The 24,906-nt window shown below is 42.2% G+C and overlaps 1 protein-coding gene across 1 annotated transcript; it reads right to left on the bottom strand.

Moving 5' to 3' along the window:
* Nucleotides 1-21,428: 21,428 nt before the first annotated feature.
* LOC132033363 (probable metal-nicotianamine transporter YSL7) lies at nt 21,429-24,675 on the bottom strand. The gene is made up of 7 exons (XM_059423322.1): nt 24,244-24,675; nt 23,874-23,986; nt 23,629-23,792; nt 23,445-23,542; nt 23,116-23,250; nt 22,818-23,007; nt 21,429-22,711 (listed from the first exon to the last, which is right to left on the bottom strand). Exons 1-7 carry the CDS (start codon nt 24,489-24,491, stop codon nt 21,665-21,667), a joined length of 1,995 nt encoding a protein of 664 aa, XP_059279305.1. The 5' UTR covers nt 24,492-24,675; the 3' UTR covers nt 21,429-21,664.
* Between the last annotated feature and the right edge of the window lie 231 nt (nt 24,676-24,906).

Genomic DNA, 24,906 nt, shown 5'->3' with positions numbered 1-24,906 from the left:
AACACCAAGGTATCTGAAGGGTAGAGCGCCTTCAGGAAATCCCAAAGTCTGAATAATATCTATCTTCAGATCATTTGATATACCAGCAACATAGATAGAGCTCTTTTCTGCACTTGCCTGGAGGCCTGAGGCAAGAGAAAATTTGGTGAAAGTCTCTAATAAGAGCCTTATAGATATCAAGTCAGCCCTGCAAAACATTAAAAGATCATCAACAAAGCATATGTGTATAATTCCCAGCCTTTTGCATCTTGGATCGAAGGAAAAGGTCCTGCTCAGTGCTAGTTGAGAAAACTCTCTCTGCAAGTATTCCATAGCAATCACAAATAGGTAAGGAGACATGGGGTCTCCTTGCCTAATGCCCCTCTTTCCTTGGAATGGTTTGGTCAGTCCTCCATTTAATGTCAAGGAATAAGATACTGTGGATATGCACTCCATGATCCACATAACAAATGTGTGTGGGAAGCCCAGATCAATCAGCATTCTTTGAAGAAAATCCCAGTCCAAGGTGTCATAAGCTTTCCTCAAGTCCACTTTGAGCACACATCTGAGATTTGCTAAGTGGACTCTTTTTTTATCCAAGAAAAAATGGCTAAGTGGACTCTTTTTTTGATCCGAATGGAGTATTTGAGTAAAGAAGATTAGAAACAGGTAAAGATAGCTACGCATTTGATTGTAAACATAGCTATGAATTGTAATTACAAATTTTGGAACTGTTATCGGAGTATAGAACTTCTAGATTTTGATTGTATTTTTGGGCAAACTAGATGTATTTGACTGTATGTATTGTTCGACTGATGTATATATATATGTATTTGATAGACTGTACTTTGGAACTGTGTATATGAATACACCCGAATACATGCGAAATAAGTAAAACCTAGCTACAAAGTGTAACTACAAAAACAGTAGCTACGATTGGTTAGAAGCATAGAAACTATAGTTGTTCATGCAAGCTACTTTTTAAAGATTGACTTGAAAAAAAAAAAAATCATACAGCGCAAATTGTTGGGCAAGGGTCCAAGACCCCATAATACTGCCTAATTTTCATAAATAGCCCTTTTCCTGGTATAATTTATCCCTATTTTATAAAGGTTTGAAATTATAATATATGTGCTTCACAACCAATTTCAGACAATTCCAAACAATCTTAGACAAAGTGGTCTAAAGTTTGATCATATATAGTTTTATTGGTAGTTCAGTTTCTTTTGCAACTTTAGACTAATATTAATTTATTTGTTTAAAATTTGGTCGAAAGCAAAATAAACGCACTCAAGGGAAGAACACACAACAGTGAAATCTTCTTTCATTCCGCAATAGTCTGCAAAACAAACATAAAGTTTGGATGCCTCATATGATTCAACTAATATCAAGTTCATTGTTCTAATTGGATAGAGCTTTATGATTTGGTCTGTTGGTATTTTGCATCATTCTTGTAAAGTCCCTTTTAGTTAATTTGGAGATTCGAACTTAAAAGACGTTGTTTACCCCGAAATTAGGTAATAAGTTGAATTTGTAAGTGAGGTATAAGATATGTGAATACTTTAATCTATTTCGGTTAATGAGGAATGTATATGCGGGTTTGTGTATAATGACTTTATATATATAAATATCTATGTGTTAATAACTTGGATGAATAAGTTAATATTATGGATTTGAGCTAATATATATATATATATATATATATATATATATATATTTTGATGCTATATCGTGTATGGTTGAATCAAGTCAAACAACACTGCAATCCGGACCAAAATTAGAAAGAAAGAGAAAGAAAGAGAGAGCTTCAATATAAATTCTATTACAAATGTTTTTGATCTGAAAAGCTAACCCCTAAAAGTAGGGAAGTGCCCCCTATTTATAGTTTTTCTCTATGGGCCTTTCATACATCATCAAGCCCTTTTAAAATAAAGGAAGCCCTAATATGGATAAGGTTGGGTCGTACGGTCTGACACCCGTACGACTGACAGTAATAGGTGGCAAAGCGGTCTTCACACGTGGCAATCGAATAACTGATTAACCGGACCAACGACCACGATCATAACGGCCATGAAGAAATCGGACTATCGGCCACGATCAACTTGGCCATGTAGAAACCGGACTAACTGATAAGTAGTTTGCCCCGGATAAATCGGACCTTACGATTTTCCTCCGACTTCTTCTGATCAAGCACTACTGATGCAATACCCCCGGTCTGAACGCTCGTGCTTGTTTCTTCCTTTTCTTGGTCCCCGGTCTCACCGGTCAAACATTAATCCGATTTTTACCGTATACAGATAGTCCCCACACTTTCCGGACCGAGGCTTTGCCGGAGTAACGGGAAGTGGATGAGTCACGAAACCGGTGGTTCCATAGGCTCGTTCTTATCTTTTCATTTTGGCGGGAACAGTTACGTCACATCCTACACGCATCGCCACGTGTCATACCCCGAATGGCCAATTTACGTAACCGCCGTTACGCATGTCTTTTCAAATCACGTCTCATTAATTATGGGACACGTGGCATCCCCGGTTGGTTGGGATCCGTAATGCATCTCGGACCCCATGCCTATATAAAACGTTTTACCCCTTCATTTTTTCACTTTTACTTCTTCACTTCTACTTCTTCACTTCTGTTTTTACGCTCAATTCATCATCTTCATTTTCCTTGTTGATTCAACCGCTCTAATACCCAAATTTGTTGCTCACATTTGTTTGCAAGAACCTTGTTTAACCCTTCAACAAGCTCTTGTTTTTCGATTGAAGGCTTACTACGTTCCTTCACTTTGTCATTTTCAATTCCCCTTCCAATTGTTGTTTCTCTTTTCTTAGCTTGGAACCTTTCCCTTACCAAATTTTTAACCTCCATTACCATTTTTTCCGAATGTCTGCCAACACCGAAACCACTTCCCAGGACGTTCCCTCGGTTTCTTCTCAAGGAGCCGAGCCTGTATCTCAACCGAAGGGAAAAACCGTAGCCGAGCCTACGGCTTTAGACATAGTACCGTCCAAGCCTAACTACAACAAAGAATTCGAAGCTGAGAAGCCTTCCTTGGTTGCTGATAGAGGGTATGATGTAAGGCGATATCCCTCGTCCATTACCGAGGATAAACTTGATCAGGTCCGGGCTGACTGCGGATGGGATAACCGTCCGGTGCAAGTGTTCGCCCCGGTCACGATGAATCGATTACCGACCATAGAGAAGGCTTCTTGTACGTTTACACCTATCCCTTCACGCTCAAGCTCGATCCCCCAATTGATCCGGTTATATTGGAGATGTGCCGGACTTATAATGTAACCCTTGCCCAAATTGGTCCGATAATCTGGAGGACCGTAGCCTGCCTCCGGCTCTTGGCCAACAACGCCAAAAAGGAATTCACGATGACCCATTTGATCCGTTTATATTCCCCGAGGCGATTCCGGGGTGGTGTAATAAAGCTCGCCAAGCGAGGCCGGAATCCGATCTTTTCAAAGATGGATGAAGACAGAGACCGGGGCTGGCTAGAGCGCTTCGTCCGGGTGAGGACCGCAGACATTATTCCGGTTGAGCATATGCCCTTCCCGGAAAAATAGAACGATAACCGTAAGTTTCTCGGTTCCCTCTTCATTAATTTATTCTTGGATTCTTTCATCTAACCCTTTGTATTTACACTTCCTTTTCTTTTCATCGGTCGTGGCATGGATACCTCGGCCGTTCCACACGTGAACGAGTGGGTTGAAGCGGCTTTCGACCAACACACGCCTTTATGAAGAAGCGACATGGGGAATCTGTCGCGTGGCCGATGGGTTGCCCAAAATCATGGTAACACTACTTTTGAATTAGAATATAACGTATCTTCTGTTTTTTCTTCTTTCCATAAACTCTTCGATATTTAGGTTTACCCAAAGGCTCGGTAGGTCCCAGACCGGGGGCAGCAGCTGAGCAAGCTGTGCCGGCATCAGAGTTCGATTCAGCCGGGTCATCCTGGATCATCGCTGCTGCCAACAAAAGACGAAGGAAGCCCTCGGACAAAGGGGAGAAACCGAGGAAAAAGGCTAGGAGCGTCGTCTGGACTCTAAGAGATGAAGAAGAGCCTGATTTGATTATTCGGTGGGTCGGCGTGGCCCCATCCTTCTAGTCTGTCCCGGAGGAAGAAGCTACCGTTCTCCCTCCTTCAGCCGAGGAGAGACCTTCCGCTCCGGCTCTGCTAACAGGTGGGGAAGAAATCCTTTACCCGACACCTCTAAGGTCCATTGAATTCATTGATATTTCAGGTGATGCCTCTTCTGAGGAGATTCCCCTACAAAGGTCGAAGATCGGGCCGACTCTCTTTGTTGAGGCCGGACCAAAGGCCGAGCCGACACCCGACCCGAGGCCCCAACGGATACTAGCTCACGCCGCCGGGGACCGGCTACAACATTCGAAGCACACGCTCCCTACCGAGGATTCTTGGTCTTGTTCGACCTCTCCTCTGCTCGAGGTCGGACAACCTCGATGACATATTTTTGGATAACCCTCACTTGCAATCGGGGGCTGCGGGTTTCGGACATCTTCCCATCCCTCGAGCCACGAGGGAAGCTAGTCGGTCCTGAAGCCGGTGTAAGGGAGAGCCTAGTGCGCGCCTTCCGGCTCCCGAGTGTGGAACCTAGGAGGACAAGATCGGGCGGTTACCGTTCCCAGGGGCTAACGGCTTTCTCTCTCGTCCGGTGGGAGTAGCAAGCTATTTGGGCCCTCGTTTCGGACTCGGACAAGAGGAAGATGAACGGAGACCTGCAGCGAGCCTAATTAACGAAGGCATGCACGCGGCGATCGGGTAAGATTATCAGCCTATCCTTGCATAATTCGATGTGAATTTTAGTTTCTCGTTTAACTTCTCCGTTTCTTTTATAGAGTGTGGTGCTTGTTAATGAAGCCTTCATCCATGCTCAGCAAGAGGTAGACGACCTTAGAGGCCAGCTGGACGCCCAAGGTTGGGAAACGGAGAAGTTCCAGCATCTTTTGCAGGTAAAGGAGGATGGGCGGCCGGCCTGCACCAACCTTCGGCCGAGCTTGATGCAACGAAGGCTGAAAACCTTCGATTAAAGGATGAGCTGGCCGGGATTGTGGAGAGGAACCGGCACGGAAGCGGAGAAAGTCGGTCTCAGTCAAGACAACGCTCGTTTTTCTTCCAAGCTTAGCGAGCTCGAAACCATCATTTTTCGACTCGAGGGAGCTTGACTCGGTCAAGTCGATGCCGTGAACATGGTCGAGAGGCATCGACGGCTTGAATCCGAGAGTGCCAAGTATGAAGAGAGAATGAGGGTATTCGAGCAAAAGTTGAGGACGGGGCCCGAATATGTGACGGGCGAAAACCACGCTTGAGGAGACGGTCGGGGCTAATGATCTTCTCAAAGTCGAGCTTGAGTCGGCCACTCAATACCGAGAACCCTCGATGGAGAGAGGGATGAGTTAGTGGCGGGCGGCCGGCGGCCGAGGCCGATTTGGCGAAGCCACGAGGAGTGTGGAAGGCGCCAGGGCTTACTCCACGATTGCGGTAGAGCATGAACGGTGGAAGTCTCGGAGGATCACCCTCGAAGAAGCCGAGCATGGCTTTACTGATCTCCCGGCCCTTATACTCGAAGCTAGAAGGACCGAGGAAGAAGCCAGAAGAGCCCTTGATTCAGACTCCGAAGACTCTGAGCGGACAGTGTCCGAACATTCTGGTTCCAGCCACACCGGATAGGCCGGGGCACCCGTATTTAGCCTTTGTTTTGCTTTTTGCCTTTTTTTTTTTCAATTTTGTAGAATTTTAAGTGTAAAAAATTTACATATATGAAAAGCACATCTTTCTTGTTGACTATTCTTTTGCTTGAATGTTTGCTATAACTTTTGTTCGAACTGTCGGTCCGTTACGAGGACAAGCAGAGACATCAGAGTCACTTTTTCGGACTGTGCCTTATACATTGGCTTTTAACTTCATTCAGTATGTTTTGTCCGAGAGTTGGATGGAGTGGTTTGCCCGCGGGACTTATTTATGCTTCGTGAATTCAGACGTCTCGAATCACGTTAGGCATTTTTAGAGGCCGATATTCTTTGGCTATTCGCTTATCTTAGATTTTTGAATCTCTGCCTTACCAATTTCTGATGTAGCAGTCCCTATTCGGGGGTATTAAGATTTTGGCTCAGTTCAATGTGACCTTGTTGCCTTTGTCGAATTTCGACTGTAGTACCCGATTTTCGGGGTAGTGTGCTTTAACAAGAAGACATATCCGAAATGTAATAATTCGATTTTTCAATAATCTTTAAGTATTTGTACATGATATGAGGGCTTTATCCGTTTCCTTCTATTTTTTGCCGTAGCAAATTCTAAGTGGACACGATTCGTTCTGATCGTTTGGTCCTTACATCAAAACCTAATATAGAAGGTCCGGCTTTAGTTTTGCCGTAGCAAGTATTAAGTGGACACGATTCGTTCTTGATCGCTTGGTCCTTACATCGAAACCTAATACCGAAGGTCCGGTTTACGAGGACCCAACGGTGCTCTTTGTTGAGCTTCTCCGTTTCCAACTAATCGGGGTAAACCTCGATGTGGGTGTAGTAGCCCCCTAGTGCTTATTCGAGTTGTAAAGTCGGGTAAGCACTATCAAGCCCCCACTCGTTGGGTGTGGCCCCGAGTTTTCGAGTATTCGTCCTCGTCTCATTCTAGTAACACGTTGTACTTGTTGCCTCATTAAAAACCTTGTCGGAAAACCCATTTTGGGACAAAACCGTACTAAGGAAAAGAGTGCAACACGTGTTTTCAGATCTAGCACCTAACTATATTCGGTACCCGGCTTCCTGCAAAAAAGAAAAGGTTAGTAAATAAACAAAAAGTGTCCATACCTTAGCAGTAGTATCTCTTCAAATGAGCCACATTCCAGTTATTGCGCAACCGTTGCCCTTCCATGGATTCACCGATATGACCCTTTGCTCGTTATCTCGGTTATCTTGTACGCCCTTCCCGTTCGGGCACGGTTTTCCCTCGTTGGGATTCTTGGTGTTCAAGGTAACTTTTCGAAGTACAAGTCCCAATTTGGAAATGTCAAAAATTGGCCCTCCGGTTATAGTACCTTTCCATCCTCTATTTACCGGGGTTGCGCAATACGGACCATCGCGTTTTCGCGAAGCTCATCCGCGAGATCGAGTCTTACGGCCATGGCCTCCTCGTTTGATCCTCGGTGGTGTGCCGAATAGGAGACTCGGTTCACGCGACTTCTACGGGAATGAGGGCTTCGGCCCCGTAGACCAACGAGAAGGGTGTTTCTCCCGTGCTCGATTTCGATGTGGTTCTGTAGGCCCACAGTACTTCCGGTAGTATTTCTCTCCAGTGATTCTTTGATGTTTCAAGTCTTTTCCTCAGATTCTGAATTATTGTTTGTTAGTACATTCCGCCTGTCCGTTCGCACACGGGTGATACGGAGTCGATACAATTTTCTTGATCTTCAATCCTTCGAGAAAATTATTGACTTTGCCACCAATGAACTGAGGACCGTTGTCACAAGTTATCTCGGCCGGAATGCCGAACCGACGAATAATGTGGTCCCATATGAAGTCAATAACTTTCTTTTCTCTAATCTTTTCGAAGTCCTGCGCTTCAACTCATTTGGAGAAACAGTCAGTCATAAACAAAATAAAACGGGCCTTACCTGGCGCCCATGGCAACGGACCAACAATGTCCATCCCCCACTTCATGAAGGGCTAGGGTGATATCACCGAGTGCAACAACTCCCCGGGCTGATGAATCATCGGGGCATGTCTTTGACATCCGTCGCACTTCCGGACAAAATTCTTCGAATCTTCCTCATCGGTTCGGTAATAACCGGCTATTCTCCGATGATTTTTCGAACTAAGGCTTCAGCACCAGAGTGATTGCCGCAAGTCCCCTCGTGTACTTCTCTCATCACGTACTCGGTTTCTCCGGGACCTAAACTGTTATAGCCCGTATATTGTACGTTTGGAAATTCCAAAGTTGTCGTGGAAAGTTAAGGGCGAGACCATTTTCAGAAATTATTTTAATGGACGAGTTGTTATAAATATTATTTATGACTATTATTAGTATGGAAATATTGGGAAAGGTTAAGGGCAAAAAGGGAAATTTGCAAATGGCATCATGGTAATTTTGCGGAAAGGCTAAGGGTAAAATGGGAATTTATGATGTTCTAGAAAAATTCATGGAATGGCCATGTTGGCCGAAAATGTAGCATATGTAGGTGTATGCTCACATTTTTTTTTATGAGGGCTAAAGTGTACATAGGAAGACAATTAAGTCTTCTTTGTTATTTCAAGAAATTTCTAGAAAAATGAAATGAAAATGATGACAAAAATTAAGTCATCTTTGCCATGGAAAATAAGAAAATTCTAGAAATAAAGAAAGGGGAAAAGAAAAGAAAAATCTAGAGAGGGGCATGTGCCCCTCACGTACGTGCAATATGTATATATATATATAAGAGGAGGGTGGTCATATTTTAACAAGGAGAGAAAGAAAGCAAGAAAGAAAGAAAGAAGAAAAAAAAATGGAGGGGCCATTCGGCCATGCCTTGGCGAATTGGTGCCATGAGGGAGAGAGCAAGAAAAATATTTTTCTCCTAGTTTTCCTATCAATTTGAGGATCCTCTACAACATGGTGCAAGTGTTGAAGCAAGTATAAGGATGTTTGGTGTCATGCACCAACCGTACACCAAGTGAGAAGTTGAAGAAAAAAGGTGAGATTTAATCTCTTTTTATATGTTATGAAGGGTTTATTTATGTTCTAGTATGTAGAAATGGTTATAATTCATAAGAATATGGAAGTTTGCGTGGTGTTTATATGTGTGTATGAAGCCGTGTGTGTGTAATGTTGTGTAGACAAAATAAGTTGAATTTTATGTAGTATTTTAGTTGTGGATATTGTGGATTTTATATTGGAAGTGAAGGTTGAATGAATTGGGTTGAAATTGGAAATATGGAATATGGTCGTATGGTTGTTGCATGATGTAGAAGACAATGAATTAATTGTTCTTAGTATTGGTTGTTGTCGTAATGTATAGAAATAGATGAAAAATTCATGAAAACTTGTTGGTAGTTGTTGTGGAAAATGATGGAAGGTTGACAAGTTATGGTGAATTAATTCTAGTTAATATTTTAGTTGTTGTGTTGCGGAATCCATGATGAAAATGAAGGTTTGATGGCTTAAAATGAAGTTGTAGTCGTTATCGGAATATTAGAATAGTTAATGTGATATTGGCTTGAATTCTTACATTGCATGGAAAATGTTGCTAATATAAATTGATATTATTGGATATTCTAGTTGTCGTCGTTATGAATTATGTGATGAAGGGGGAAGGTTGTTGTTGAAGTTAGTATACATGAATGATGATGAAATGTATAGTTGTTGTGAATTGGAAGGTTTCGGGTAAAGTAATATGTTAATTGAGTTGTTAGAAGATTATATGAATTGAATTGAAGTGAATTGAATTGAATTGAATTGAATATAGAAGTGTTGCTTGAATAAGCTAGTATTGTTGTTGGATTGGCCGAGTTGAATTCTCGGGTTTGTTGATGTTGGTTTGGGCGAGCCATATTCTCGGGACGGTGTATTTTAGAGATCTTTAAATTTCGGTTAATATAAGTGAATTTATTTGAAAAGTTGAGACAAGTGAATAACAACGGATTAAATGATTGTGTGAATTCTTTAGTATGTAGATTGACAAGTTTGGACAAATAAGCATAACTAGTTGGTCGCGGCACAGGTATGTAAGGCTTACCCTTTCTTTCTTTCTTTCTTTTGGCATGTCTTAGAGCCAAGTAAGGTGTGATATTGATATGTATATTGGGTTATTCTATTCCGTGATTCCGAATCGTTTTAGGAGTCGTATGTCCCCACTAATTTAAGTATCTAATAATTGAATACGACTCGATTTAAGCACCTGCATGCGTATCCCGATATAAACATTCAGTAAGCATCCTAGGATATAGATATTCGATGTAAATATTTGACACAAGCGTTCGACACGAGAAATTCGATACAAGAAATTTGGAATAGGTATTACGAGTTGAGTATTCGATATATAAGTATGAGTATTCTAACCTTGATATCAATATTCCGACATAAGTGTTTCGATATAAGTATTACGATATAAATATTCGATAAGAAGATTCGATATAAGTATTCGTTATGAATAATCCATTATGAACGTCGATTATTTCATCGGGTCTTGGTTTATGTGCATTTATTTTTTCATTTACTGTTCGTGCATATGTTACGATTTCTTAAGCCGAGTCCGGGCCGGTTTATTTCGTGCGCATTATGACATATTCGGCAAAGCATGATGTGTTACGGTTTCGAGACCTCGCCATAGGGCCGATACTGCCTCCATGGTGTTATGATGTGATATGGCTTACGATATATTCGATGATATGATGTGTATGATGTTACGATGTGTTCGGAGTTTGTACGGAGATTTGAAATCTTCGGAGTATGATGTGTTGTGGCACCGGCGTCGGGGGGTGACCACGTTCCGAGCGTCCATGATTTTTATTTGCATTCCGTACATTTGCATTCTGCGCAGGTTTGATCCGTCCTTCCGTATTTGTTTCGTTACTCGCATATCGTACATATGTTCTATACATCTAGATCTGGTTATGATTTGTCTCTTGCTATGCTTTCGTACATTTGATTCTCGGTCATGATCCGCGACTTGTATTTCTGCCTTTCATACTCGCACATATTCCGTATTACCGACCCCTTTCTTCGGGGGCTGCGTTTCATGCCACGCGAGTACACCCAGATGATCAGAAGACTTTGCTAGGAGGAGTTTCAGCGAGGTTGGCGAGCTCCGTTTCTCCGGAGTGTCGCCGAGTCGAGCGTACCCGAGTTGTGATTTCGATTTGTGTTAGAGACTTTGCGAACGAGTCGTGGGTCGAGATACGTATGTCGAGCTGACGACATATGCCATGGTGGCACACAACGGCCTATATGTTTGTACATGTATGTATGTTCGGGCGATGTACATCCGCCTACCTACGGATTTGATCCGATATGTTTGTTATGTTTGATACGCGGTCGCCTAAGACGATGTACGTATCGATTCCTTTGAAAGTCTTTACGTACGCTTCATGTGATTTGATGCGGAAATTTGAAAGGAATGTGTATGAAATTGGAGTACGAGGGTTCGCTCGGCTCCGTATGTGGGCGGGTGCCATCACGCCCCTCGATCAAGATTGGGGTGTAACATAACACTTTGCCAAAGGACCAAGAAAGATCGTCGATATAATTGGCCATCTACCAAGCGAACCGTTTCTTTTGTCCTCAGCGACCGTGATTCCTTTGGGTCACTCGGGAGCTTTCCATCTTGCATGTAGTCGATGTATTTGTTGCGCCAATCCCAAGTTAAACCCATTGTGTTTATTTCTGCATGCCGTTTCTATTGCCGAATTCGTCGAAGTGCGCACCGCGATCCGGGGTTGATTTCTTCCCTTCGAAGATCCCAAATTAGTGCTAATGCATCGGCTTTTGCTCGCTCCCTCGGTACGTGCCGCATGGTCCATTCTTTAAGCGGTAGTATCACTTGGATTTTTTCCGGATACCTTTGCATCCGTTCGTCGCTTCCCGACCTCGAAGACGCCATTCACTGGTTAATGACCGAGGAGTCGCATTTGTGATTACTTCGGCCCCCATACTCGAGCTAATTCCCAATCACGCAATCATAGCCTTATACTCGGCTTCATTGTTAGTCAATTTAACGGTTCTAATGGATTGCCGAACCGCGTCTCGGCGGGGGTTCTAAAATGATTCTAACCCGAACCCCAAGGTTTGAGGCCCGTCGCGTGTATTGACCAAATACCTGAGGCTTTCCCCGAGGTTAGCAGAAGTTCTTTCTTAACCTCGGGGACCATGGCCGGGGTGAAGTCGGCCACAAAGTCGGCTAAGATCTGGGACTTGATGGCCGTTCGAGGCTTGTATTCGATATCATATCCGCTAATTTCTACCGCCCATTTAGTTAGTCTACCCGATAATTCTGGTTTATGCATGATGTTCTTTAGAGGATAAGTAGTCACTACACATATCGGGTGGCATTAAAAGTAGGGCTTGAGCTTTCTAGAAGCACTTACCAGTGCCAATGCCAACTTTTCAAGATGGGGATAACGGGTCTCCGCATCCCCCAAAGTTACTCACATAATATGGGGAATTGTGTACACGACTCTTCTCGGACCAAAACACCACTTTACCACTACCTCGGACACGGCAAGGTAGAGAAAAAGGCGCTCGTTCGTTTTCGGTGCGTGCGTAGAGGCGGGGCGGATAAGTACTCTTTTAATTCTTGTAAGGCTTTTTGGCATTACCGTGTCCAAGTGAAGTCATTCTTCTTGTTAATAAGGAGAAGAAACGGTGACTCTTGTCGAAGATCTCGATATGAACCGACTCGGTCTTGGTTATCCTTCCGGTAAGCCCCTGCACTCCTTTGACGTTATTTACCACCTCGATATCCTCGATTGCTTTGATATTGTCCAAGTTAATCTCAATTCCCCGGTTAGACACCATAAAATCGAGGAACTTGCCCGATCGGACACAAAAGCACATTTCTCGGGTTAAGCTTCGTATTTATATTTTCGGAGCACGTCGAAGGTTTCCTACAAATGTTTTAAATGGTCTCTTGTTTCCGGGGAATTGACAACCATGTCATCAATATAAACTTCCATTGTTTTCCTATCATTCGAACATTCCATTAACTAGGCGTTGGTAAGTTGCACCGGTATTTTTAATCCGAAAGGCATGATATTGTAGCAAGAAGTCCCATATCGGGTAACAAGGATGTTTTCTCTTGATCCTCCGGGTGCATCCATTTGGTTATACCAGTAAGCATCGAGAAAACTTAACATCTCGTACCCTACTGCCGTATCGATCATTCTATCGATGTGAGGCATCTGAAAAACGAATCCTTCTGCACGCTTTGTTTAAGTCCTTATAATCACCCATTCGAAATTTATTACCTTTTTTCTACATTCACCACTACGTTAGCGCCCAATCCGAGTATTTTACCTCCCGAATAGAGCCTATTTTCAAAAGCTTGGTTACTCTCTATCCTTTACGAAGCGCATGCTCGGTTACGCCGTAAGCCTCGCTTTGCTTTCATAGTGAAATCTCCCGTCGCCGAGCTTCGTGAGTTGTTACTTCGGCGGCACACCCGTCATATCTATATGGGACCATGCGAAACAATTTTGTCATTAGCTTGAAGAAATTTAATTAATCGGTTCCCCGTGCTCCGAGGTTAACCCCTGCCTGTGTATACCTTTCTATCACGGTAGATGATCAAACAAGGTGACTTGCTCCTCCTCTCACACACCGTAGATTTTGTCGCGTCCGAGTCATCCCAAGAAGACGAATGATGCGGTATACAGTCATTCTCTTCGCCCGGGTCCCCCCTTCCGCTCCGTTGTCGAACCCGCGCGGTAGTTCTTGTTGAATCCTTACCCACGGTTTTGATTCTTCCTTTTTGATCCAATTTTTTGAGAAGGGGTGATGCTTCCTCAACCGCGAACATCTCTCTTGCGGCGGGTTGTTCTCCCCGGATGGTTTTTACCCCCTTCGGGGTCGGGAATTTCAGCAGTTGATGTAATGTGGATGGCACGTGTTATATCCCGCCTTTTTGCATAATCGGAAAATTCGAAAAATTGTGATTTATGAGAAAGGAGGCCATGTTTGAATTTTTCTTAGTATGTATGCGGTTATGGAAGTTTGGATGCTAGAATATTGGAGAGGCCTAAGGGCAAAATGGAATTTCGGAAATTAGTTTCGGGAATTACAAAACGGGACTTTAACCCTTGTTGGGCTCAAAAGAATAAAATGAAAATGAGGCCCAATTGGAGAGAGGAGGTGGACGGCCATGAATAGGCAAGCCACCAAAATAATGAATAATTTCCATGTGCCAAACATGTGACTAATCGATGGGAATATATATATGAGATCCTCTCTAGAATTTTCAAGAAAAATCAAAGAAATCAAGAAGAAAAAAGAAGGAGAAGCTCACGGCTTTGGCCATAGAAAATTGGCTTCTTAAAATCTTTCTCCAAAAATTGTTTTCTTGCATGTATTTCCACCAATTCGAAGTCTTTTTACAACTTGGTGCAATTGTTTTGGAAGAAGGAGCACTTGTTTCTTCAAGTGGGCAACTTGGTTAAGTGAAGGACTTAGTGAAGAAGGTAAGATTTAAACTCTTTTTGTATGTTATGAAGGCTTTGTCTATGTTGTAGTGTGTGAAAGAATGAAAATCATGAGAATAGGGGGTATATGCGTAGTAACGCATGCATGTGTATGTATATAGGAGAATGAACAAATTTTTGTCTTGAATGTTAGAATAAGTGGAATTGCATGGAAATCATGGAATTGTGATTTGTGTGTATGTCTTGCAAGTATGTGTGTGCAAGCATTGTGGCCGTGTGGTGCTATATATGTAGGGAGTTGGTTGATTTATTTAGTATGTTAATTATGTTGTTATGGCATTGTGAAGTGAATGGAAGATTAATGGTTTTGTTGGAATGGAAGAAATGTGGTGAGGTTGTTGTAGGAAAATATATGTAGTGTTATTATAGTCTATGTAATTAGGGAAATGAAGTTGTAGGATGCAAATTATGATGGTGGTTAATGGAATTGAAAGGTAAAAAATATGTTATGAAAGTTTATGTTGGAAGTTGGGAGTTTGAACGCAATTATGGTTTTGGTGGAATTTTTGTATAATTTGTGAAATAATGTGAAATGTTCTTGAATTGTATTTGATGGTCTTGAATGAGTAAATGAGTATGAAAATATTGATGTCGGTTTGAAAATGTGAAGTTGGAATGGAAGTTGTTGCCGTATGTAGAAAAGAAAACTAGTTATGCTATGTTGCGTTTATAATGATTCTTGGTATTGTTGTGTTGGCTTGTTGGTGGTTATTTTGAACCGAGTTAATTCTCGGGGTGTCACATTTATAGGGGAGGTCTTTAACAAAATTTCGGTAGCTAAGTATAAACAAGAGTGAAATGTTAACTTTTTGTGAATGAATCGGTAAGAGTGGCCATTTGCAGATTTCGACTTAAACTAGAGTTGAAATTGACGAGCGTAAGGCATAACAAATGTATGTAAAGCCTTCCCTATATTTCTTTGGCATGTTCGAGGGTAATGTGCTTGAAAGCGAGCCTTGATCGCATTCGCGACTCACAATCCAAGATTGAAATTAGCGCCAAATCATTCGGAAGATTGAACAATTTCCTCTAAATTGACCTATAAGTACGCAACTTCCATAAAGGAAGTCGAAACACTCTAAAATGGTTATGGACAACTCCCTAAGGTTTATTATCCGTAACTTACGTATTCTATGGTTGGGTCGGCGGGCCCACAAAACCCCGATATTCCCAAGTATGGGTAAAATTGATCTATTTCCGTCCGTTCTTCCTAAGTAACTCTTAATTATGTTTCCGCCCGCTAACTAATGAGTATTATGGCCATCCATCCGAATCTTGATATTAACCGATGTCCGGAACGATTCACGATACTGTTCGAATATAATCCGATTACTCGATTTGACCGTTTCCGAACTATTTCAGCTTTTATTAAGTCCGTATGTGTCGGTACGTATGCATATGGTTTCTCATTTGTCCGTTCGTGGATGCCTCAACGCTTCCTTCACCGCGCCGGGCTCCGTGATTCGTACACTTCCACCGCATTATTCACCGCGTCCCCTGTGCGATGGCCGGGATACTGCCCGTACGACATGATCGATTATGATCCGATTATGAGATATTATGGGACGGCGCGGTGATGGTGCGCCTTGACCGATTCTCGTTCGTCCACCGCGTCCCGTACTACGAGGGCCGGGTTCTGTTACCGCGTCCCTTATTAAAGGGCCGGGATCTGATTTATGATATGTATGTCTGTATATGCTTATGACTCTGCATGCATGATTCTGTCTGTTACAGTTCTGTATGTCTGATTTGGATCATGACTCTGTCTGTCACACTTCTGGAAATCTGATTCGAACTCTGATTCTGTCTGTCACGTTTCTGTACGTCTGATTCGGATTCTGACTCTGTCTGTCATGCTTCTGAGTTCTGGTTCTGTCTGAGGATCTGTCAGCTACATTCTGTACCTCTGGTCCGTATTGACACTCCGTCCGCTACATTCCCTAAATCTGACATATTACGATTCTGTCTGTACACTCTGTAAGTCTGACTCCGCTACGAATCCGATTCTGTCTGTTATGATTTTACATATCCGACTCTGATTATGATTATGTATATTTTGTTTCCGCTTTACATACTCGGTACATTTCCGTACTGACCCCCTGTTCTTCGGGGGCTGTGTTACATGCCCACAGGTACAGACGCGCCGCACGGTACGCCGCCAGTGTAGGTTATCGGTCTGCTGTTTGGAGAGCTCCCTTGATCCGGAGCTGATACTTTTGGTATATACCTTCTGTTGTCTGTTTGTTCTGTATATATGATCATTTGGGTACGGCGGGGCCCTGTCCCGTCTTCTGATTCTGTTCTGTATGTTAGAGGCCTGTAGACATGTTTGTGGGTTGTGGGATGTCACTAGTCAGGTACGTATGTTCGGGTTTGCGAATCTGTCTGTTATAACAGCCCTAACGGCTTATGTACAGGTTTAAGCATGTGTGTATATATTTCCGTACGATGTAATTTATATCTGTATGAACTTATGTATGTGTGAGCGGAATTTAGCTATTTGGTATGCCAGATCTGTCAGGTGGGTACGTATGGGTGTCCAGATAGGACACCAGTCGCGGCCCACGGGGTTGGGTCGTGACAGCACGGCTCTCATGCTATGTATCCATGGTCTACCCAGCAATGCATTATACTTCATATCCCCTTCTATCACATAGAACACCGTTTGCTGGATAGTGCCATCAATGTTGACTGGCAAAGAAATCTCACCCTTCGTGGTTTCACTCGCCATATTGAACCCGCTGAGCACCCGGGCTACCGGTACGATCTGGTCGAGTAGCCTTAGCTGTTCAACCACTCTCCACCGGATGATGTTGGCCGAGCTACCTGGGTCAATTAAAATACATTTAATTTGTGACTTAAAAATTAGAATAGAAATTACCAACGCATCATTGTGCGGCTGAATGATGCCTTCCACATCCTCGTTGCTGAAGGTGATCGAACCCTCGGGTACGTAATCCCAGTTGCGCTTTTCACAAACAATGAAAACCTTTGTCCGTTTCATCACCGGCCCTCTAGGAGCATCTGTACCCCCGATTATCATGTTGATTATATGCTGAGGTTCTACCGGTTCAACCCGTTTGTTTGACTCCCTTTCCTTGTAGTGGCTTTTGGCCCGCTCACTCAGGAATTCACGAAGGTGACCATTTTTCAGTAAACGGGCCACCTCCTCTCTTAATTAGCGACAGTCTTCAGTTCTGTGACCCTGGGTTCCATGGTATTCACATATCATGTTCGGGTCTCGACCGGGATCGACCTCAATGGTCTCGCCACCTTGCTTCTCGCGATGCGACCTATGGCCGAGACGAGATCCGAGGTATTGACACTAAAGTTGTATTCCGATATCCTTGGCGGGTCTCTGTTGGTAGCCGAGATTCCGCATCACTCCTAAATGACAACCTGGCTATTCGATGGTCGCCTGGCTCGCCTATCTCCCCGACTGGAGAATTGACCGGGACCAGTCCTCGACTTTTCCGACCTGAAGCTTGGCTTCTCTGAATGAGAGTACGGTCGATATCTTTCCCTCGTTGGCCGTGACTCCGGATCGTAATTCTTCCTCGATCTTTCAGAGCCTTTGTTCATGTTTACGGGACCCGGGGGAAGTTCGAGCTGGTCGTCCTCTACCCGAATCTTTGATTCGTATCTGTTGTGAACGTCTGCCCATGTCACAGCCTCGTATTCCAGCAAATTTTCCTTTAGTGTGAACGAGGCCGTTGAACTCCGAGGATTGAGTCCTTTGGTAAAAGCTTGTGCAGCCCATTCCTCCGGAATCGGAGGGAGTTCCATCCGTTCCCTTTGGAAACGGTTGACAAATTCACGCAATAACTCGTCATCCCTTTAGGCTATCCCTTTGGAAAAGGTACCTTTTTGGCTCCGGCATGAGCTTTTATGAACGCATCCGCGAGCATTTCGAAAGAAGTGATTAAATGCTCGGGCAGATGGTCATGCCAAGTCAATGCTCCTTTTGACAGAGTTTCCCCGAATTTTTTCAACAATACGGATTCAATTTCATCTTCTTCGACATCATTGCCTTTGGCAGCGAGTGTATGAAGTCACATGTTCCCCGGGGATCCGTCGTACCATCATATTTCGGGATATCCGACATTTCGAACCTCTTCGGATCAACTCTCGAGCCGCGCTCGGAGGAAAAGGACTCTAAATGTACCTCTTCGAATCTGGTCCTTTCAGAATGGGCGGAGCCCCCGGGATCTGGTCCACCCGAGAGTTATATGTCTCCACCCTCTTCTCGATTGAGTCTACCCGCTTCGCCGTTGTTTCGAGCATTCTCAACACTTCTAATCCGGTGGACGAACAAGAACCGATCCATTACTCTCGACCATCCGTGCTTCATCCTTTCTACGGGTTCTAAGAACACCTTCGTCTTCTCGGAGCGTTTCATCATTTTTGCTTTGCAACCGGGCTATTGCGACTCTTTGTTCGGAATAGTCGCTCGTTCCCCGCAACATTTCAAAGATAAGGCGTAAGTTAATATCATCCGGGTATTTGGCACTTTCGGCCCCGTGCCCGGGACGGCAGTAATCGAACCGAGAGTATTTAAGGGATCGGTGGCCGGCCGGGCGGCATTCTCCCCGATTCCACGGTGTTCGCGGTCGAGGCCCTCCCTCGAATCGACGTTGTTCGGGGGTCGATGGGTTCCGCCGCAATCCCCCGTAGCCCACCGTTGTCATTTTCGCCACAATCTCGTTGTTGTTGACGTGACAGCATTGTCCGTCATTGCTCGCCATTTTGGCCCATTTTCGCAGAGACGAACGAAAGATTGAAAAGTCTTAATGGGTGAGCGACTGAAATCGAGATCAAAGACCACTATTATCCTAGCCCCGGTATGGGCGCCAAACCTGTTACCCCGAAATTAGGTAATAAGTTGAATTTGTGTGAGGTATAGGATATGTGAATACTTTAATCTATTTCGGTTAATGAGGAATGTATATGCGGGTTTGTGTATAATGACTTTATATATATAAATATCTATGTGTTAATAACTTGGATGAATAAGTTAATATTATGGATTTGAGCTAAATATATATATATATATCGTGTATGGTTGAATCAAGTCAAACAACACTGCAATCCGAACCAAAACTAGAAAGAAAGAGAGAGCTTCAATATAAATTCTATTACAAATGTTTTTGATCTGAAAAGCTAACCCCTAAAAGTAGGGAAGTGCCCCCTATTTATAGTTTTTCTCTATGGCCCTTTCATACATCATCAAGACCTTTTAGAATAAAGGAAGCCCTAATATGGATAAGGTTGGGTCGTACGATCTGCCGACACCGTACGACCGATGTGCATAGTGTGGCAAAATGGTCTTCACACGTGGCAATCGAATAACTGATTAACCGGACCAATGGCCACGATCATAACGGCCATGAAGAAACAGGACTATCGGCCACGATCAACTCCCTGCCTATGTAGAAACCGACTAATCGATAAAGTAGTTTGCCCCTGGATAAATCGGACCTTACGTTTTTCCTCCGACTTCTTCCGATCAAGCATACCGATGCAATACCCCCAGTCTGAACGCTCGTGCTTGTTTTCTTCCTTTTCTTGGTCCCCAGTCTCACCGGTCAAACATTAATCCGGTTTTTACAGTATACAGACGTAAAAAAAAAAAGGTTACTCGATGCACAAAGGATCCTGCGTTAGGTGGTTCGGGGAAGGGCTACACTCAAGAGGTGTGATGTAGACAACCTACCGTAATGCAAGCAAGCATTAAAAAACTTAAAAGACGAAAGTTAAGAAAATCCAAATTATGTGGGACTCACACGAGGGTAGTGAAGTGTTTGGGACTTGGTTGAAGTAGTAGAATGGCTAAAAGAACCCAAAATAGAAAAGGTTCGAGATGTTGATAAGAATCAAGCCAAAAAGAAAACTGTGGGTCTACTTCAAACGAGTACAATTCTCCATATAGAAAAGAATTGGTCATGGTTTTAGAACGGAAGTTGTAGTCCTTTAAATCTAGCTCCCAACGCCTAAATCATTTGTCATTTGGAGTTAGATTAGATAAGAGTATGAGTTAGATTTTTTCTTTTTTGAGAAAAAAATCTGAGGTGTACAAGCCAATATAGAAGGTGAGACAGAATCTGTTGGGATCAAAATAATCAGGCGCCATGCGGAAGCTAATAATTTGCAAACCTCAAATACGTTAAATCAAACAACAAATAAAAACATCCTAAAAGAGGCAAAATATTTTATGTATATGGTTTGATTAATTGATCTACATATGAAAACTAATATAAAAACATAAAAACTATAGGGAGAAAAATCTCCCCTAAACAAAATTATCTAAATGACTACATTGTGGATGCTATTGTGTTTTATGTGAGAGACGGATCTTCAATTTATAGAAGTCAGAAACTTTTCCTCCAAGGATTATTCAAATATGGAAGAGATCTTTTCCACCAAGAAAACCTTTTCCATTAAGAAAACCTTTTTGAAATAAAATACAATTATGATAGAATCTAAATAAGGTAGAAAATTCCGGGCACACCCTAACAAAATCTAACAACCAAAAACCTGCAGAAGTTACTTCAAGAAAGAAAGGTGAAGGGAAGACCTTTGTGGCAGGTGTGTCCACTTTTTTCTATGCAAGCAACAAGTAGAAGATTAGGCCTCAACTAACTGTTTATAAAACAGTCTGAAATAGGAAGTCTCTCTCCTTCTTCTTGTCCCCTTCTATTGTTGTTCTCCAACTCTTTTCCATACACTTTGTGATTAATTCCCATGGTTGATAAAGTCTCCTTTTGTCTCTGGATGTTGATAAAGGAATAAAGTTTTTTGCATTGTCGTCTATATTGCTCAGACTTTCCAAAAATCATGTTGTATTTAAGTTCAATCCTTCAAAAACGAACTACTTTTGGAGGACTCGACACACATCTGCTGGCATCTATAAATCAAAGAGTTCAAAGCACGTAGATTGTCGCAATACTTCGCATTAATCTAGTTTTGTTCGCGTCTTTCAAATTTTCTATTGTTTCTTCTTTATAGCATGTTCTCTTTTTCTATATGGGATAGAGGGAGATAGTTCTCCATATCCTTTTCGCTATTCTAATGTTCAAATTTTTCCAAGAAAACCATGCAAAGATATGCTAAATTGCTATTGTTAATTAGTTAAAAGTTTTTACATATTTTAAAGCTAAAAAAACATGTATTAACATCAATAAATGGAATATAAAGCCGGCGGGTTGGGGCCGGGGGGGGGGGGGGATAGAAACTACACACAGACGTTACTAACTAAAATCATAATCCAATAATATATCAACGAAATTCAAAACACGCAAAATTTGTCTAGAAATTCGAAAACAGCAACTGTATAGAAACACAACTTATCTTAATACTACTAAAGTAATAAAATACTTAAACCTTCAAATAACATTTTAAGCTAAGAGACTAAAATAACCAAATTTGACAGTCAAAGACAATCAAAAGTGGTCTGTACAATGATTATGTGACTAAATCAGGCACCTCCATGTCAAACTTTCAAGCAAAATGGAGCTTTCACACCAGCTAGAGCAAGAACAGATGCTGGAATTCCCCACAAGGAGTCACCACATATTAGACCAGAAGCCACTGCAGGTCCAAAATCTTTTGCTAGCTGCTTGTTATACCTTTGCCAAAGGAACAGGAACAATGACCCTACACACATGTCAATGGCAAAGTACCCTCCAAGGTAAAATGGTATGGCCATGCACATTGGACTCGGAATGAATCGATAAATTCCAAACTTGGTCTCGAATTTCTTCAGCAGCTGAGTCATTAGGTTGATCAGAATAGCAGCGAGAAAGAACCAAATAGATAGCCTGAGGCAATGCTTGGGAAGACTTCCAAAACCTTCCACGCCAAGTAGTGCGATTCCACGATACATGAGAGCATATGGTGCAGGGTATGCACCTTCTGGATCACCCAAACGATAGGCACTGTTGAAAATCCAGAAGACTAGAGGGGTTATAACACAACCCATGGCAGTTCCAATGAGTTGGCTAAAGAACATGGAACGCGGCGATGTAAGGGTTAAATAACCAGTCTTGAAATCTCCCATCAAGCCAGAAGCTGTGTCTAGTATGCTCATCATCAAACCACATGAAGCAAGACCAGCAATCACTCCACCATTCTCCAAACCAACCCAATAACTAAACGTAAGAATTGCAATTTTTCCGTAATTTGAGGCCAGGGACCAGTCAGTGAGGCCGGCTCCATAAGAATTGCAGAAGGCCAAAATTGGAGCGATTAAGTAGGCAACCAAAATGTGATACCATTTGAGTGAGTGGAAGATTATGGGTACAACAATGATAGATATGACTGCAATAGCAGCGTATCCACCAACGGCTGCCCAGTTGGGAATCTGGTCTTTCAAGAAGTACTTGTTTCGTATCTCATTGTCGTAGTCTTCTGAGGACCCTTCACCTGAATAATCTTCCTGTCCTGATTTCCTCTTTGCGAAACTTGAGATTGTGACCACCAACATGTAGACAAAATGGAATAGACCATCTCCAAGCATCATGGCAATTGCGATAAATACCTGTTTAGAACAAAAGAAATTGAATTAGTTTATGAACATATACATGAAGTAAGATCAGGATCAAAGTATTGAGGATCAAAGTATTGACATAGTAAGTTTAACGTACCCTATATCCTTGGATACCATGAAGACTTGTTGCGGATAACTTGGCAGAGTACCAGTCGCCTTTCTTTTCTTCAATCATGGGCCACATGATAGCCCATGAAACTATGGCACCAATTAGCAATGATATGTTGACCATGTAGGGACAAAGCATACCAACTCCAACATATGTTGCGGAGAAGTCAAAATAGAACCTGTGAATTAATTAATCAAGCATTATACAGTTAAAGAGACAGATACAATTAATGGGTACTATTGCTCCAAAGGACTATCTCAATGCTTAATATTAATAGTGCTCCTACTTTTTAGCATAGGCTTGGGCTCCAAATGTAGGAATGCTACCAAATCCGCAGCCTTCTTCACGTGCAAATATCCACTGAATAGCCGCAAATATAAAGCTGCCGCCAAAGGTTTTGAACAAAGAACCAACTTGTTTCCTGAATGTACATACATAAAATTAGAGGTTGATTCAGAATTTAAATTGTACTTGATAGGTTCAACTTGTAAGCAACTACATATGAAATTTATGATTCACGACGGATTCAGTTGAACCCTTGAAATCCTTGGAACCAATCACTCATCACATAAGTAAATTTGGAATAACGTAATGGCTAGTGAAACAATAACTTACTTGGCCAGCTTTGCTCCTTTAGGAGTGTGGAAACAGTTGATAAGGTATGCAGTTGCAGTTCCACTTGGATATGTTAACTTGTACTTCATTATCATCATCTGGAAACATTAAAAGTGTTCAACCTAAAACTCTAATCTGAGGAAATTAAAGATTTTTACTGGATATATCATGAGTTGTATTTTACCTTTCTGAGTGCAACAATTGAGAAGAGACCAGCAAAGCTCACAACAAGAAGATAGGGAAGCATCCAACCAATAGCAAGCTTCTTAGTATTATTTGGAGTATTTCCTGCATCTGCCTGAGATGCTATGTATGGACTCATTCCCAACATATAACTTGCTGTCCCGCCTGAAATTGTCAAATAATATAATATAAGATTGAACAAAACATATAAGATAATTAAAATTGGGGAAATTATATTAAACATACTGCTAAAAGCAATGCCAGAAGAAGCAACGACGCAGGTCTGGATGACGGTATTCTCTTGCCTAGTAAAAGGTTGCTTCAACTTGCCAAACTTCTCAATAACAGCAGTCCATGACCTAATCATAGTGAAGAGAAACAAGTTGACATTGCATTGTAAGTAACAACATGATAAAAAAGAGAAAAAATGATAAAAATGTCCCTTACGACATTTAAGGGTAGGTTCAAAATAGTCCCTCAAGTATAATACTGACCTAATCGTAGCGAATAGAAACAAGTTAACATTGCATGTAAGTAACAACAGGAACAAAAAAAGAGAGACAAAAATGATCTCTTACGTTCGAGGGTACGTATGTAGGTTCAAAATAGTACTGACCTAATCGCGGCGAAGCCCAAGAGGCCAGCGGCCACGTTAAGAGAAGGGATAACACCAGTGGTGAGATTGAGTTTGCAAACAATGAAGTTGAAGACAACGCTGAGAATCAAACCAGTCACCATTGCCCTCAACGTTATTTGTTTGCCCCATGTTGGCACGTCTTCGTTCTCGAATGCTTTTTCTGTCGAAAGCGCCTGGTTTTCGCCTGCCCATTCTTGATCATCCTCTCCACTACTACTTTTCGCCATTATATTCTTCTTCTTTCTTTGGGTTATTCTTCGAAAGAAGAAAGATCCCAACCCAAAGAAGAAGCCTAATATTATTAACAGACAGACAAGAAATTAAAGAAAGAGAAACTGACCAAGGTTTGGTGGGTTTGTACGTGGGGGTGGCTGTTGTGTTGATTTATATTAGTGGTAGAGGAGAGGAAGAGAGAATCCCGGAACAATTTGAAGTAGTTGTGTATTTTTCCTAGGATTCAGCTGATCCCACTCAATCTAAAACTATAATTACAATTTACTATACGGTTTCCTTTAATTTTCTTATTTTTATTAAATATTATTCCTTCACCGATTTATGTGATATACATTTTTCTTTTTAGTTTGTCTAAAAAAGATTGATACATTTTCTTATTTGGTAACAATTTAACTTTAAACTTTACAT

Source organism: Lycium ferocissimum, chromosome 2 (genome assembly GCF_029784015.1).
Source record: "Lycium ferocissimum isolate CSIRO_LF1 chromosome 2, AGI_CSIRO_Lferr_CH_V1, whole genome shotgun sequence".
In the NCBI taxonomy this organism is placed as follows: domain Eukaryota; kingdom Viridiplantae; phylum Streptophyta; class Magnoliopsida; order Solanales; family Solanaceae; genus Lycium; species Lycium ferocissimum.
Note: the sequence above shows the minus strand (reverse complement) of the source record. Positions and strands in the feature narration are given on the sequence as shown.

What these genes read in the sequence shown, in the direction of transcription:
- LOC132033363 (XM_059423322.1), bottom strand. Translation starts at nt 24,491, where the DNA reads ATGGCGAAAAGTAGTAGTGGAGAGGATGATCAAGAATGGGCAGGCGAA. An exon ending in TTCTGGCATTGCTTTTAGCA is followed by an intron (nt 23,793 to 23,873) that starts GTATGTTTAATA and finishes TGACAATTTCAG; the next exon opens with GCGGGACAGCAAGTTATATG. An exon ending in CAATTGTTGCACTCAGAAAG is followed by an intron (nt 23,543 to 23,628) that starts GTAAAATACAAC and finishes TAATGTTTCCAG; the next exon opens with ATGATGATAATGAAGTACAA.